Genomic DNA, 14,575 nt, shown 5'->3' with positions numbered 1-14,575 from the left:
CTGGGAAAAGACCACGACAAGCAACCCATAAGGCCAGAATAATAGTCTTCAAGAAAGGAGACAAACTGTGGTAGTTACAGACAGATTTGCCTACCATTTTCTACAGTGAAAAAAAATCCAAATGTGTGTTGTCATACTCCAAAGGGATACTTGGAGTTGCAATGTAAACAGCATCCATCAAGGTAGACAACAAGCATCTTCACAGCAATGACTACATCAACGAATCTCAGGGTTGAACACTGCATACATACTTTGATAATAAGTACTCTGAAACTTTGAGTTGGCCATTTACGACTGAGATAATAAATTTCTTCAACTGGAGGACAGCAAATCATTGAAAACTCTCAAGAGATTTTAGTAATGTCTTGAGATTAATGAGCAACATATGGGGATCAACCAAGTAGAGCATCCACACCAAGGTGAAGTTGTACCAAAGCTATGTTCTGTCCACACTCTTGTACGGGTCAGAATGCTGGTACATGACAGAGAGTGACCTTGTCATTCCACACCATGAGCCTCCGGAAGATCCTCCATATATTCTGGCTGAGAAAAATCTCCAACCACCCGCTACTCCTTCAGTGTCACCAAGAAGACATGGCCACAATCACCATGAGAAAACACTGGAGATGGATTGGGCACAAGATGAGAAGAGAGGCCAACTCCATCATCAAGGCTGCATTTCATTGGAACCCTGAAGGGCAGAAGAAACACAGGAGACCAAATGCAACTTGGCACCCTACCGGAAGGCAGAAATGAGGACACTGAACCACACCTGGCACACAATAGAGAAGATAGCCAAGGACAGAGAGATGAAGGACCATCATTGCTGCCTTAAGCACCAACCACTGTTATAGGAAGATGGCTTCAAGGTCACAATCAGCTACCATGTCACTAAATAACAGAACAATAGGCCAAATGGACTATTCTTGATTCCAATTCTGTTAAGTTCCACCCTTGCCGCAATATTACACACAACCTCTAAAGTTTTCTCCACAAGACTGGGGATAACATGCAGGGATAAACAGAGCACTATTGTGCAACTTAATTCTAGAACCAAGATAACGTCATCATCAGTCAGAGGTGCAATATGGAGATCACCCGTGCAGGTTGACAAGACACATGCCATGAACCAGTTACTGAAGCATACAAAAAAAACAGTCCTGAGACTGTCATTTTTCTTTCAGATGATTAAGATATCATTCTGCTCATGCTCCAGAATATCACCCTGAGGAAAAAAAGTCCACAACGAGATCCTAAAAAACATTAAGATTATTCATCATATCTCAAGAGCCACCTTCTACAGTCAAAAATCACCACCACTGGTTAGAAGGTCACATGGGGGGATCAAACAATGTACCCCCTCAAGCACCTCCCATGATCCATGTCTGAGACTGCATTAGATATTATCAGCCAGCTCAAAGTTTAAAGTACATTTATCAAATTATGTACACATTATACATCTCTCAGATTCACCTCCTTACAAGCAGCCACAAAAAAAATCAGAAAAAAAATCCAACCAACACCCAATGCGCAGAGAGACCAAAAAAATACGAATCATGCAAACAATAAAAGCAAGCAACAGTACTCAGAACAAAAGTAAATCCATAGACAGGAAGCCCGGGGCAGGCCTACAGCGTCAGCTTATCACACAGTGGAGCAAACTGTCACAGAGCTCTCTGACACAAAGCCTGAAGCAGCCCACAGCCTCAGTGCAGCAAAGAATGGAACGAATGTCACAAAGCAGCGAACAGAATTGGCCCAGCCCTCACATCCAGTTCCAACACCATCTGGCCTGGCATTTAAAATGTCCAAACATCAGGTCATCCCCGTACTAGGACCTGCGTCCTATCGCATCAATACGCTCTGGGCCTGGACCCCACTACCACGTTCCCAATCTTTTCAAATTGGTCTGACACTTAGATTAATCAAACCTCGCCCTTAATTCAGATGGAAGGGCTCTGGAGCTCCTGGTAATGACACCCAATCTCCAATCTTCAGGTACCACCCAAGGGCAAGAGGTACAAGTTATCAGTACTAAGCAACTATCATTGACAAATCAACATTCTCTACCAAAAAGCAACCAGACAGTTTACACTTCGCTAGTAAATCTTCCCTACCACTGAAAAAAAAATTTGCGCTAAAAGCTGTTTTATCAGCTGCGTACTTGCCTTTGATTTCACACACTACACCGGATGAAGTACAAGATCTCCAGATCTATGAGAAATCACAACTTCACAAGATGCAGAGACAAAGTATTAAAAAATTCTGAGTTCAAAGGAGTACGTATTTCACATCATCGTTGCTCTTTTCCACGCTTTGTGGCGCATCGGGCAGCATTCCTTGCTGTATCTTTTGGTGTGTTTTTTTAAAACAAGGTCGAGTTGTTAGCTCAACGCTCAGCCTAACACAGACAGAAAATGAGCAAGGAGCTGGCCAGATTCAAACCCGGGAGCACTTGCCTCGAAGTCCGGTGCAGATGCCACTACACCACTGGCCGACATGTCACTACATACAACCCTGAGATTCATTCTCCTGTGGGCATACCCAGTAAATCTATAGAATAGCAACTGTAAACAGGATCAAAAGAGCAAGAGCACTGAAGACAAACTGTACAAATGCAAATATAAATAAATAGCAATAAGTAACACAAACATGAAACAACAGGACAGAGTCCTTCAAGTGAGATCAGTGGTTATGGGAGCATCTCAAAAGATGAGTGTAGTTATCTTCTTTTGTTCAAGAGCCTACTGGCTGAGGGGTAGTAACTGTTCTTGATCCTGGTAGTGCCTTATTTTCATTAGAAAAACAAATCAAGAATAAAACGCTCCAGCAAGAATGGTCTTAATCAGCGACCTCGTGAATAACGGAAGTGAGCATAAGATTAAAGTGCACGTTATGGTTATAAATTTTAGCATTTATCACCAATTGTGCTGTTGACCCATCATAAAGTTCTATAAAAAGCTGACATCACCGCAAACTCGTTAACTAGTTGGAAAAAAAATCAATGATTACTAATGTTACCAATCATGCAATATTGTTGCTTGAATTTCCAAATATTTGCTGCAAATCTTCAACATTAATTGCACACTGATCACAAGTTGTTAGTCACCAGACTTACAAGGACACCAGCTGATTTTAAAAAAATGGTTCCCTCTGCACTCGCACCGACCCCCAGCTTCATCTTGCATCTTATCTGGTATGACAGACACAAAGATAAAAGCACAAAACCTGCATGCGGTGGTTTAAGATTTTACATTTCAGTCACAAGATCTTCCATAATGAAAAAACATTTTTGCCATGATTAAGTGCACATAGACATCTGGAATTCTTTTTAAAACCCATTCATTAATCTGTGCCTGAAGTCAAATCTTCAACAAAAGGCAAAACTAAAGCGCAAAGCCGATTAGTTATGACTAAAACTCTGATCCGTCACATTTTAAACAGGAAGCAAATGACACTAACATCTAGTAAAGCCAGCTACGATAGAAAGCTTAAGAGCTAGGCTTTGTTCCAGGTTACATTTGACGACAAATGTGTTCAAAGTACCCTATTGGCTTTGAGAGTAAGAAAACAAGACCATTTCCCGACTTGCTTTAGACCTCCACTAATCTAAAAACTTTTTCTTAAAAAAAAGGAACGCATGCTTACAAGTTTTTTGCATGTTTAAGTACGAAACTAACTTTCTAACCACAATACGAGAAATCCATCTTGCTGAAGTATAGATTTTTCATAAGTTTTAGAGACATGTAGATGTCAAGATGCCTCAAGATCTCAAACTTACCTAGAGTCAAGTTTATTGTCATTTAACTATATACTGTCAAATGAGATGAGGTTTCTCTGGACCAGGGCGTAAAGAACAGTAGCACACACAACAATTTAAGAAAGCAAGATGAATTACGCATAAATAAACAAAGTAAAGTGCATAAATTAAGTATTGTCAGGCACGTGCTCCTTTTTTCAAAAAAAGGTTTTTAAATTAGTGAAGAATTAAAACAAGTCGGGAAATGGTCTTGTTTTCTTACCCTCAAAGCCATAGAATACTTGAACACATTTGTAGTCAAATGTAACCTGGAACAAAGCCTAACAGATTAACCAGTGACACTTCGAATGCGATGCGGCAGGGAGTTCAGAAGCCTAATGACCCGAGGAAAGAAACTGTTTCCCATCCTGGCCGTTCTTGTTTTTATGCATTGAGGTCTCCTGCCTGATGGTAGGAAGTCAAAGAGTATGCTGGATGGGTGGGATCCCTACATACACAGCACTCCTGATACATGTCCCAAATGGATGGTAGGGAGACCCATGATCCTCTCAGCCGTTCTCATAGTCCTTTGTATAGGCTTCCAGTCCGATGCCTGGATGCTTACATACCAGATGAAGATGCAGCTTGTCAAGACACTCTTATCAGTAAAGATTAGTAAATCGTCAAAACTAGTAGTGTAGAAACCTTTAAGCGGAGTAGAAACAGTATTAAACCAAGACTACAGGCTCAATACAATATATGAAGCACTAGAAAGTTTGCCCAGAAGTCTCAGTAACTAATGAAACAGACATACAGAATGCTAGAAGAACTCAACAGGTCAGTCAGCATCTAAACAAGGTTGTGCGCAACCTACTGAAAATAAAAGACATTTTAAGTCTTACTATACTGGCAAACTACCACGTCTGCCATGAGCATTATGATTGCAATAACGGTAAACTTCAGATCTGAAGCTCACCATTATCTGGATGACTTCTCAAATTAGTGGAATGACACTGACAAAACAAACCAGAGCTTCAGTCTTTTATTTGTGGCAACAGGTCATTGCAATACATAATAATAAACACTATATATGTTAATTTAAATAAGTAGTGCAAAAAATGTATGAGGTAGTGCTCGTGAATGCAATGTCCATTCAGAAATCTGATGGCTGTTGCTGAATTGTTGAGTGTGTGTCTTCAGGCTCCTATACCTCCTCCCTGATGATAACAATGAGAAGAGGGTATGTCCTGGGTGATGGGGGTCCTTAATGATGGATGCTGCCTTTTTGTGGCATCACTCCTTGTAGATGCCTTGGATGTCCTGGTGACATACCAAATCTCCTCAAACTCCTAATGAAATATAACCACTATTGTGTCTTCTTTGTAACTGTGTCAATATGCAGTTTCTTCCTCTGTACTTCCCTCTGCAACTGGATCCTTGACTACCTCACTGGGAGACCACAATCTGTGCAGATTGGAAATAACATCTCCTCACTGACAATCAACACCATCACACCTCAGGGATGTGTGCTTAGCCCACTGCTCTACACTCACGACTATGTGGCTAGGCACAGATCAAATGCCATCGATAAATTTGCTGATGATATGATTGCTGGCAAACTATCAGATGATGTCAAGCAGACATACAAAAGTGAGATAGATCAGCTGGTTGAGTGGTGCACCAATAACTTTGCACTCAGTGTTAATAAAACCAAGGAATTGATTGTGGACTTCTGTACTGAGAAGCTGAAGAAACGTACATTATTCCTTATCAAGGGAACAGAAGTGGAAAGGGTGAGCAAGTTCTTGCGTGTCAACAGCTCTGAAGATCTATCCTTGGCCCAAAATACTGATGCAATTACAAAGAAGTTACAAAAGCGGCTATAGTTCATTAGAAGTTTGAGAAAAGACACCAAAGACACTCGAATTTCTACAGATGTACTGTGCAGAGCATTCTAACTGGTTGCATCATCATGTGGTATGGAGGGGTCACTGCACAGGATTGGAAAAAGCCTCAGTTAGCTCAGTCACGTCAACTCAGTCAGCTCCATCATGTACAATTGCTTCCGCAATATCAAGGGCATCTTCAAAATGCGATGCCTGAAAAAGACAGTATCCACCATCAAGGACCCTCATCACCCAGGACATACTGTCTTCTCATTGCTACCATCAGGAAGGAGGTACAGAAGCCTGAAGGCACACACTCAACTTTTCAGAAACAGCTTCTTCCCCTCTGCGGTCAGATTTCTGAATGGACATTGAATCCATGAATACTAACTATATATATATATATATATATATATATATATATATAGAGCAGTATATATATCTGAAAATTTACTCTAATTTATAATTTATGTATTACAATGTACTGCTGTACAAAGCAACAAATTTCATGACATATACAAGATACATCAAACCAAATTCTGATTTGGGCTTTGATATTGCACAAATATTTTTGTCCTACAGGTGAATGCGTGACAATTCCAATGACGTCCTTGGGGAGGGATAAAGGGGATTGTGCAGGCCACTATTTACAAAGACGGGAAAAATCTATTCACAGACAGATTGTGTTCATATTTTCAATTGCAAACCAGGGAGGGCCATATCAGAAAATTCCAGATTAAAGATATGCATTAAACCCTGGAATGTAGTGTCATGAGTTAAAAAGACTGCACTTTTGATTTACAAAAGATAATTACAATTACTAAACCTCAAGCATAATTTTAAAAACGAATACCAAATTTAGCTAGCTCTACCTTTTAATTGACTTTCACAAATGTCTTCACATTAATCTAGACAGTCAGATGCTCTACTAAAGTTCACAGTGTTACACCAGCAGTGCTAAATTAATTCATGCTTTAAAGAAAATTTTAAACATTCACACATTTGCATCAGGAAAAATTTTTGAACAGCAGAAGGTGGAATAGTTATAAACATGAAAGTCTGCAGACACTAGAAATCCAGAGCAAAACACACACACACACACACACACACACACACACACACACACACACACACACACACACAAAATACTGCAGGAACTCAGCAGGTCAGGCAGCATCTATGGAAATAAATAAACAGCCAACGTTTTGGGTTGAGACCCTTCTCCAGGTCTGAAAAGGAAGGGGAAAGACGCCAGAATAAGAGGGTGCAGGGAGGATAAACCAGACGATGGTAGGTGAAGCTAGGTGAATGAAGTAAGAATCTGGGAGGTGATAGGTGGAAAAGGTAAACATGTCAAACCAGAGGAAAGTGGACCAAAGGAGAAAGGGAAGGAGGAGGGTCACCTAAAGGTGACAGACAGGCCGGTGAGGAGAAGAATAAAAATGGGGGGGGGGGGGAGAGAAGAGAGAGGTGAAGGAGGCTACCTGGAAGGATATAGGTGAAGCCAGGTGGGTGGGAAAGATAAAGAGCTGGAGTGAAAGCAACCTAAAAGGAGAGAAGAGTGGACGACAGAAGAAAGAAAAGGAGGAGGGAACCAAGGGATGATAGATGAAGGCAGGTGGGTGGGAAAGGTAAAGGGCTGGAGAGGCAGGAAGGTGATAGGAGAGGAGAGTGGACCACAGGAGAAAGAGAAGGAGGAAGGGATACCAAGGGGAGGTGATAGGCAGGTGAGAAGAGGTAAGAGGCCAGACTGGGGAATAAAAGGGGGGAAAGGGAGGGATTATTTTAAAAACTAGAAGGAAACAATATTCATGCCATCAGGTTGCAGACCTGGAATACAAGGTGTTGTTCCTCCACCCCAAGGGTGGCCTCATCTTGGCACAAGCAAGCACTTTGTAAACAAATAACCCACTCTATATTGCAGTATCAAATCTACCCACTTGCAATTTGCCTTCCATGGCTCATATTATAACTTATTGTTATTACTGAAATCACTAAAACTTTAAAAAAGACCAGAGTGCTCAAACATATTTGAAATTAATAAACAACATCCCCTGTATTCCAGACAGAATTAAAAAAATCTATCCGCTTGCAATTTGCCTGCCTTGGTCCATATTATAGCTTAATGTATTATTGAAACCCCTGAAACCACAATGCACTTAAAAAGAGTTCAGAGTGCTCAAAACAATATCCGAAATTAAGTAACACACATCAAAGTTGCTAGTGAACGCAGCAGGCCAGGCAGCATCTCTAGGAAGAGGTACAGTCGACGTTTCAGGCCGAGACCCTTCATCTCGGCCTGAAATGTCGACTGTACTTCTTCCTAGAGATGCTGCCTGGCCTGCTGCGTTCACCAGCAACTTTGATGTGTGTTACTTGAATTTCCAGCATCTGCAAAATTCCTGTTGTTGCGTTTTTGAAATTAAGTAAAAGACTCTGTACACTAGACAGTACATTGTTGTGTACAAATACGGTTGGCTTGCAATTCAACTTAAACACAAGGTCACAAATCTTCAGTGCCCCAGTCTTTGTCGGAGGAGAAAGGAAAAACCGTTCTAAGGCGTTGTAAGGGGCAGGGGCGTGGGGGTAAGGAAAGCAAAACCCAGTCCTACAGATCTACATGCAGTGTACAAGAAGAGTTACTAGAGAAATATTTTGAGCTCTGAGTTAACAGGCATGTCACATAACTATAGTAGTTGCCTGCACGGCCTCTAACACACCTAGAATTTTATGGGAGCTGCAGGAATTTAAGGCACTCTGATTGCAAAGAGCTGATGACGTTTACAGAAGGGTGCAGACTAGGTACAGTTCAGGAGTTTTCCCATGGGGGGGAAGGAGGACAAATTCGGGGGGGGAAGGAGGACAAATTCGCGGGGGGGGGAAGGAGGACAAATTCGCGGGGGGGGAAGGAGGACAAATTCGCGGGGGGGGAAGGAGGACAAATTCGGGAGGGGGAAGGAGGACAAATTCGGGGGGGGGAAGGAGGACAAATTCGGGGGGGCAAGAAAGGAGGGCAAATTCGGGGGGGCAAGAAAGGAAGGCAAATTCGGGGGGGCAAGAAAGGAAGGCAAATTCGGGGGGGCAAGAAAGGAAGGCAAATTCGGGGGGCAAGAAAGGAAGGCAAAACCTGGGGGGGCAAGAAAGGAAGGCAAAACCTGGGGGGGGTAAGAAAGGAAGGCAAAACCTGGGGGGGGCATGAAAGGAAGGCAAAACCTGGGGGGGTAAGAAAGGAAGGCAAAACCTGGGGGGGGTAAGAAAGGAAGGCAAAACCTGAGGGGGGCATGAAAGGAAGGCAAAACCTGGGAGTGGTATGAAAGGAAGGCAAAACCTGGGGGGGTAAGAAAGGAAGGCAAAACCTGGGGGGTAAGAAAGGAAGGCAAAACCTGGGGGGTAAGAAAGGAAGGCAAAACCTGGGGGGGTATGAAAGAAAGGCAAAACCTGCGGGAGGTGCCCCGTCGATGTGCAGAGAAAGAACCTTACCCCCATCCCTGGGCCTTTATATACCCTCGCTTGCCCTCCCCAGGGTTGCGCGCAACCCCCGCTGCTGTCTCACCTTCCGCTGCTGCCGCTCCCAGGCCGGGTCGAGCAGCAGATCGCGGTCCCAGTCCTCCTCAGGCTGCATGTAGTCGCCATGGTTGGGCTGCTGCAACTGCGAGTTGGCTTCGTGGTAGTCCACCATGTTCCGGAGGGGAGGAGGAGGAGGAGGAGGAAGGGGGGCAGTAGCTGCTCCAGGTGTCTCCGAATGTGACACGATTAATCAACAAAAAAAATCACAACCAAGCCGAGATCAAAACTCTTTGTTGTCTCCCACTATGTAGTTTTTTTTTAATGGACGCACACGGTAGACCAGGAAAGCCCTTTCTTTCCCCCCCCCTGGCGATAGCCGTGACAAGCCGACGATCCTCCGCGACTGTCCGCCAGGCAGGCTCTGCGCTCGGCTTCTCCTGTGAGTGCAGTGTGTGCGTGTGTGTATGTGTGTGTGCCTCTCCACTTCCGCCCGGGGCGCGCGAACGCGCGCGCACTCCCATTCACGAGCACGCATGCGCGCGCACTCCCTCTCTCATTCACTCGCTGCTGCGGACGGCCAGTCAGGGGCGGCGGCGGCGCACACGCTCGAGCTCGCGCGCCAAAAGGCGCCAACCTGCACGCCGTCCACTCCGGGAGCCCCCTTTCTCCTCATCACTGTGCGCTTGCGCCGTTCCTTATTCCCCCGCCCACTTCACCTCTCTCACCGGTCCTCCCTCCCACGTCGGGAGGGATCTGTGGTTGGAATTCCTCCGCTCGTTCGTCATTGTGCGCTTGCTTGGTTCGTTCTCCCCTCTCTCTGTATCTGTGGAATAATCTATCTGGATGGCAGGCTCCTTCTTTAAAGTTGTTATATCCAGGAGTGGTAATCGGGACAAGCTCCCACTACTTACTAAATGTTCCCAATGGTGTGCACCTCAAATAGCCTCTGACACTCGAAGTCCAGCTCCGGGCCTTCACGTCTGCCTTAGCAACTAAGTCCGTTTCTACTGACAGGAGAAGGGGCAAAGGCGGGTGACTTGACACTTCAAAACCATTCGCTCTGGGTGGATGGGGCTCGTCAGCCGAGGTTGGCAGTTTGTCTGAGATAAGGAAAACTCTCATCTCAAACCTCCACTGCCTAATATCTATACCCACTCATGGATAAAGCTTGTGAGTAAACCCTGAGGAAAAGAGCTGGAGTCCCTACCTATGAAGAGTTCAATGCCGACTGGCAACTTCTGGGCTGGTGCCAAACTGCATTGGCCTCTGCCCTTCCTTTGCATTCATCAGCCGCGTGGAGAGGAAGATCTTGCTACATGGGCCACAGCTTGCTATCCATATTGTGTTGCCCTGGCTTGCGTATCTAGACTAGGACGCAACATCTACGGTTCACCCTGACCAATGGAAGCTTAAGACAGGGAATAAAGCTCAGCTGTAAATTTCAGCTGTACTCTTTAAATCTTAGTAGGATCTTTTCTGTAGGTAGATACTCCAAATATAGCCTCAACAACATATTATACAGCTTCAATATAACATCCAAACTCCCATACTGAATACTCGGATTTATGAAGGCCAATACGACAAAAGGTCTCTTTATGGTTTTACCTACCTCCGACACAACTTTCAAGGATTATGGATCTGTAATCTCAGATCCCTTTACTCTACTGCACCCCTCAGTGCCCTACTGTTCACTGTATACATCCTACCCTGCTTGTTCTCCGAAAGTGCAACAGCCTCACACATTGAACTTAGAACACAGAACTGTACAGTAGAGGAACAAGCCCTTTGGCCCACAATGCTGTGCCGAACTAGCTAAAAATTTAAATTTTAAAAATCCTCCTACCTGCACAAAATCCATACTCTTCCATCTTTTTCATATCCATGAACCTATCTAAATGTCTCTTAAAAGCCTCTAATGCATTTGCCTCTACCAGTATACAAGGCATCCACCACTCTCGGAGTAAAAAACTTACCCCTCTCATCCCCTTTGAACTTATCCCCCCTCACCTTCAATGCCTGCCCTCTGCATGCCACTACCATTTATGCATGCATGCCACACACACAGACCGTTCCATTCCAACAATGCATTCAGGTAGTATGAATGTAAACAATTATGGAATCCAGAATAAAATATTTTAGTTACGGACTAAAGTGCAGTGAAGTCAGACAATATGATACAAGATCATAAGGAGGTTGATTGGTCAAGAATTCATCTCATTGTTCGATAGTCTTATAACAGCAGCATTGAAGTTGTCATTGAGTTTGGTAGTTTGTTCCCCCAGATTCCATCTTCCGCATTCTCTTGAACCCCTTCACAGCCCTCAGTCCCGGATCTTTCAGAAATGCCTCTGCTGCTTCTTTTAAATACTCCCAGTAATATAAAGTCCACAACTTTCTGGGGTAAATGCCAGGCCAGCTGGAACGAAAGGCAGGGTATTGGGACCAGAGGTGAGGGTTGAGCCAGTCCTGCTCCACAACATCTTACTCCTCGGCACCGAGGCTGTGTCATGCCCCAGCTGCTCTGGTCTTAGTGTCTGCGAGCTTCACGGCAATTTGCCTCTTTGTGAGAGGAACTGACGCTGAGACTATGGGCCCACTCTGGCTGCTCCAAGCTTCGGGTTTAAAAGCTCAGTTTTGTTCTGAATGCTCTGGCTTGCTTTATTGTTTGCATGATTTTTCTCTCTTGTTGCACATTGAGTTTGGTCCTTTTTCATAATTGGGTTCTTTTGGGTTTCTTGTTTTGTAGCTGATTTAAAGATATTTATGATGCAGCAGGGAACAGGTCCTTTCAAGGATCTGTAAAAGGAAAACAGGGAGGGGGATTGTGAAAATGACCAGAGTGAAAGGGGTCCTTAATTATGCTCCAAAGGTAGCAGGAATTATAGATGGAATCAATAGAGGGGAGGCTGGTTTGCGTAATGGATTGGGCCACGCTTACAACTCTCTGTAATTTCTTGTGTTCCTGGGTACAGCAGTTTCCATACCAACCTGTGATGCTACAGATAGTATGCTTGCTATGGTGCATGTGCAAAAATTGGTCTGAGTCATTGGGACGTGCTGAATTTAATTTATTTATTGAGATACAGCACAGATTATGCCCTTCTGGCCCTTCGAGTAATCCCCCGATTGAACCCTCGTCTAATTGCAGGACAATTTACAAAGACCAACTAACCTACAAACTGGTAGGTCGTTGGATTGTAGGGAGAAACCAGAGCACCCTAAGGAAACCCATGAGGTCATGGGGTAGAGCACACAAAGCCCTTACAGGCAGTGGCGTGAATTGAACCTGGGACACTTTTACCGTAAATCGTTGTGCTAACCATTACGCTACAGTGCTGCCTTATTATACCCACTTTTCTCTTGATCTATGGTGCTTGTAGATTAGGAAGGTTACAACTTTAATGCCTACAAGACATAAATAAGGGAAAGAGGAAATATGGAGAGTGGAGAACCCCCAGATAGGCAGTTGGATTGTATTTAATCTAATTTATTGGGCAGTTGAATTGAGTTTAATTGAAGGTTAAAAAAATCCATAAATGTATTGGGTGTCAAAAAGACGAGATGGGGAGGAGAAAAGGTGTTAGAGGAAATGTTTGCCTTTCACAATAATCTGACAAAGGGGAACTAAGATCAAAAGCTGGTCAAGAAAGATCAGAGATTGGGGAAGTCCAACTTCCTCAATAGATACGGCTCAGAACAGACTCGCCTGGCCCAAAGAGCCACACTGCTCAGCGAACCACCTACTTATTGAGATGCAGCGTAGAATGGGCCCTTCGAGCCACACCGCCCAGCAATCCTCCGATTTCATCCTAGCTTAATCACAGGAGAATTTACAATGACCAATTAACCGTCCAACCAGCACACCTTTGGAATGTGGGAGGAAACTGGAGCACCCAAAGGAGTCAAGAGGAGAACGTACAAACTCCTTGCAGGTGGCGGCGTGAATTGAACTCAGATCTCTGCTGCAATAAAGCATTGCGCTAATCACTACACTACCATGTTGCTTTTCCCTCTTCTGAGGTAATACAGGCATTTCTTAGATGTACAGTAGAATACACGTAAGTGGACCAGGATAAATGTTTGGTCATATTTACACTTGGCAGTTTGCATGTTTCATTTCCTACATGGCAACAGTTGACATACATAGAGTCAAAGAAAAGTACAGCACAGAAACAGGCACTTCGGCCTATCCAGTCCATGTCAAACCATTTAAACTGCCTACTACCATTGAGTTGCACCAGAACCATAGCCCTCCATACCCATACCATCCATGTACTTATCCAAATTTCTCTTTAATGTTGAAATTGAGCCTGCATCCACCACTGGCACTGGCAACTTGTTCCATACCTGCTGAGTGAAGAGTTTGCTCTCATGTTCACCTTAAACTTTTTCACCTTTCACCCTTAATCAATTACCTCTGGTTGCATCCCATCCAACCTCAGTGGAGAAAGCCTACTTGAATATACCCTATCTTTTCCCCTCATGTTGTTGTTAAGTGCCATCAAGTCATCGGCGACTCATGGCGACCCTATGGATAGATGCCCTAAATTAGTTTTGATCCTGACAAAGGCAGTTCATTGTTGATAACATTGCATTCATAGCTGTGCTTATTCTGTCCATCCATCTAATTGGTGGCCTTCTTCTCTTCTGTTGTCCTTCAACCTTGCTGAGCATGATATCCTTTCCCAGGGAGCTGTTTCTTCACATGATGTGCTCAAAGTATGATAGGCAGAGACTTGTCGTTTGAACCTCCAGAGAGAGACTTGATTTAATTTCATTGTGGACTGATTTGTTTCTTCTATGAGAGGTCCACGAGATACGAGTATTTTTTTCTCCAACACCACAGTTCTAAGGCTTTGATATACTTCCTATCCTTTTCTTTACCATCCAACATTTGCATCTATATAATGCACAAGTCGAATCTTTGTTTGTAGAGATAGATTCCTGTTCCCGAGGATCTTCTCTAAATCCTTCATGGCTGCTTTGCCAAGGGCAATTCTCTGTTGGATTTCTTGACTGGTTATCGCTTTGGTGTTAGTTGTTGATCCAAATAACTTGAAGCAGTCAACCACTTCAATTTCCTCTCCATCGAGATTGAAATTGGTTGTACTGCCAGTAGTGATAATCTTAGTCTTCTTCAGGCTAAGGTACATAAGAACTTAGAAATAGGAGCAGGAGTAGACCATCTGACCTACATGGCTGATCTGACCATGGACTCATCTCCACCTAACTGCCTTTTCCCCATAACCCCTAATTCCCCTACTCTGCAAAAATCTATCCAGCCTTGTCTTGTATATATTTACTGAGGTAGCTACCACTGCTTCATTGGGCAAAGAATTCCACACATTCACCACTTTCTGGGAAAAGCAGTTCCTCCTCATCTCCACCCTGCATCTACTCCCCCGAATCTTGAAGCTATGTCCCCTAGTTCTAGTCTCACCTA

At 43.9% G+C, this 14,575-nt stretch overlaps 1 protein-coding gene across 5 annotated transcripts in view; it reads right to left on the bottom strand.

Annotated features, from left to right (window-relative positions):
- LOC134354591 (alpha-actinin-1-like) overlaps positions 1-9,630 on the bottom strand; it is a 156,392-nt gene extending 146,762 nt beyond the window's left edge. For 2 of the 5 annotated variants that reach the window (XM_063063567.1, XM_063063565.1), the window contains exon 1: positions 9,179-9,629. In XM_063063567.1, coding sequence (XP_062919637.1) covers positions 9,179-9,304 — 126 coding nt within the window. In that variant the 5' untranslated portion in view covers positions 9,305-9,629. Of the gene's footprint in view, positions 1-9,178 lie in introns of all 5 variants that reach the window. The other 3 variants (XM_063063566.1, XM_063063564.1, XM_063063563.1) reach the window with 3 other exon arrangements.
- Positions 9,631-14,575: the final 4,945 nt, after the last annotated feature.

This window comes from Mobula hypostoma, chromosome 12, assembly GCF_963921235.1.
Source record: "Mobula hypostoma chromosome 12, sMobHyp1.1, whole genome shotgun sequence".
NCBI lineage: Eukaryota > Metazoa > Chordata > Chondrichthyes > Myliobatiformes > Myliobatidae > Mobula > Mobula hypostoma.
This window is presented reverse-complemented; position numbering and strand designations above follow the sequence as displayed.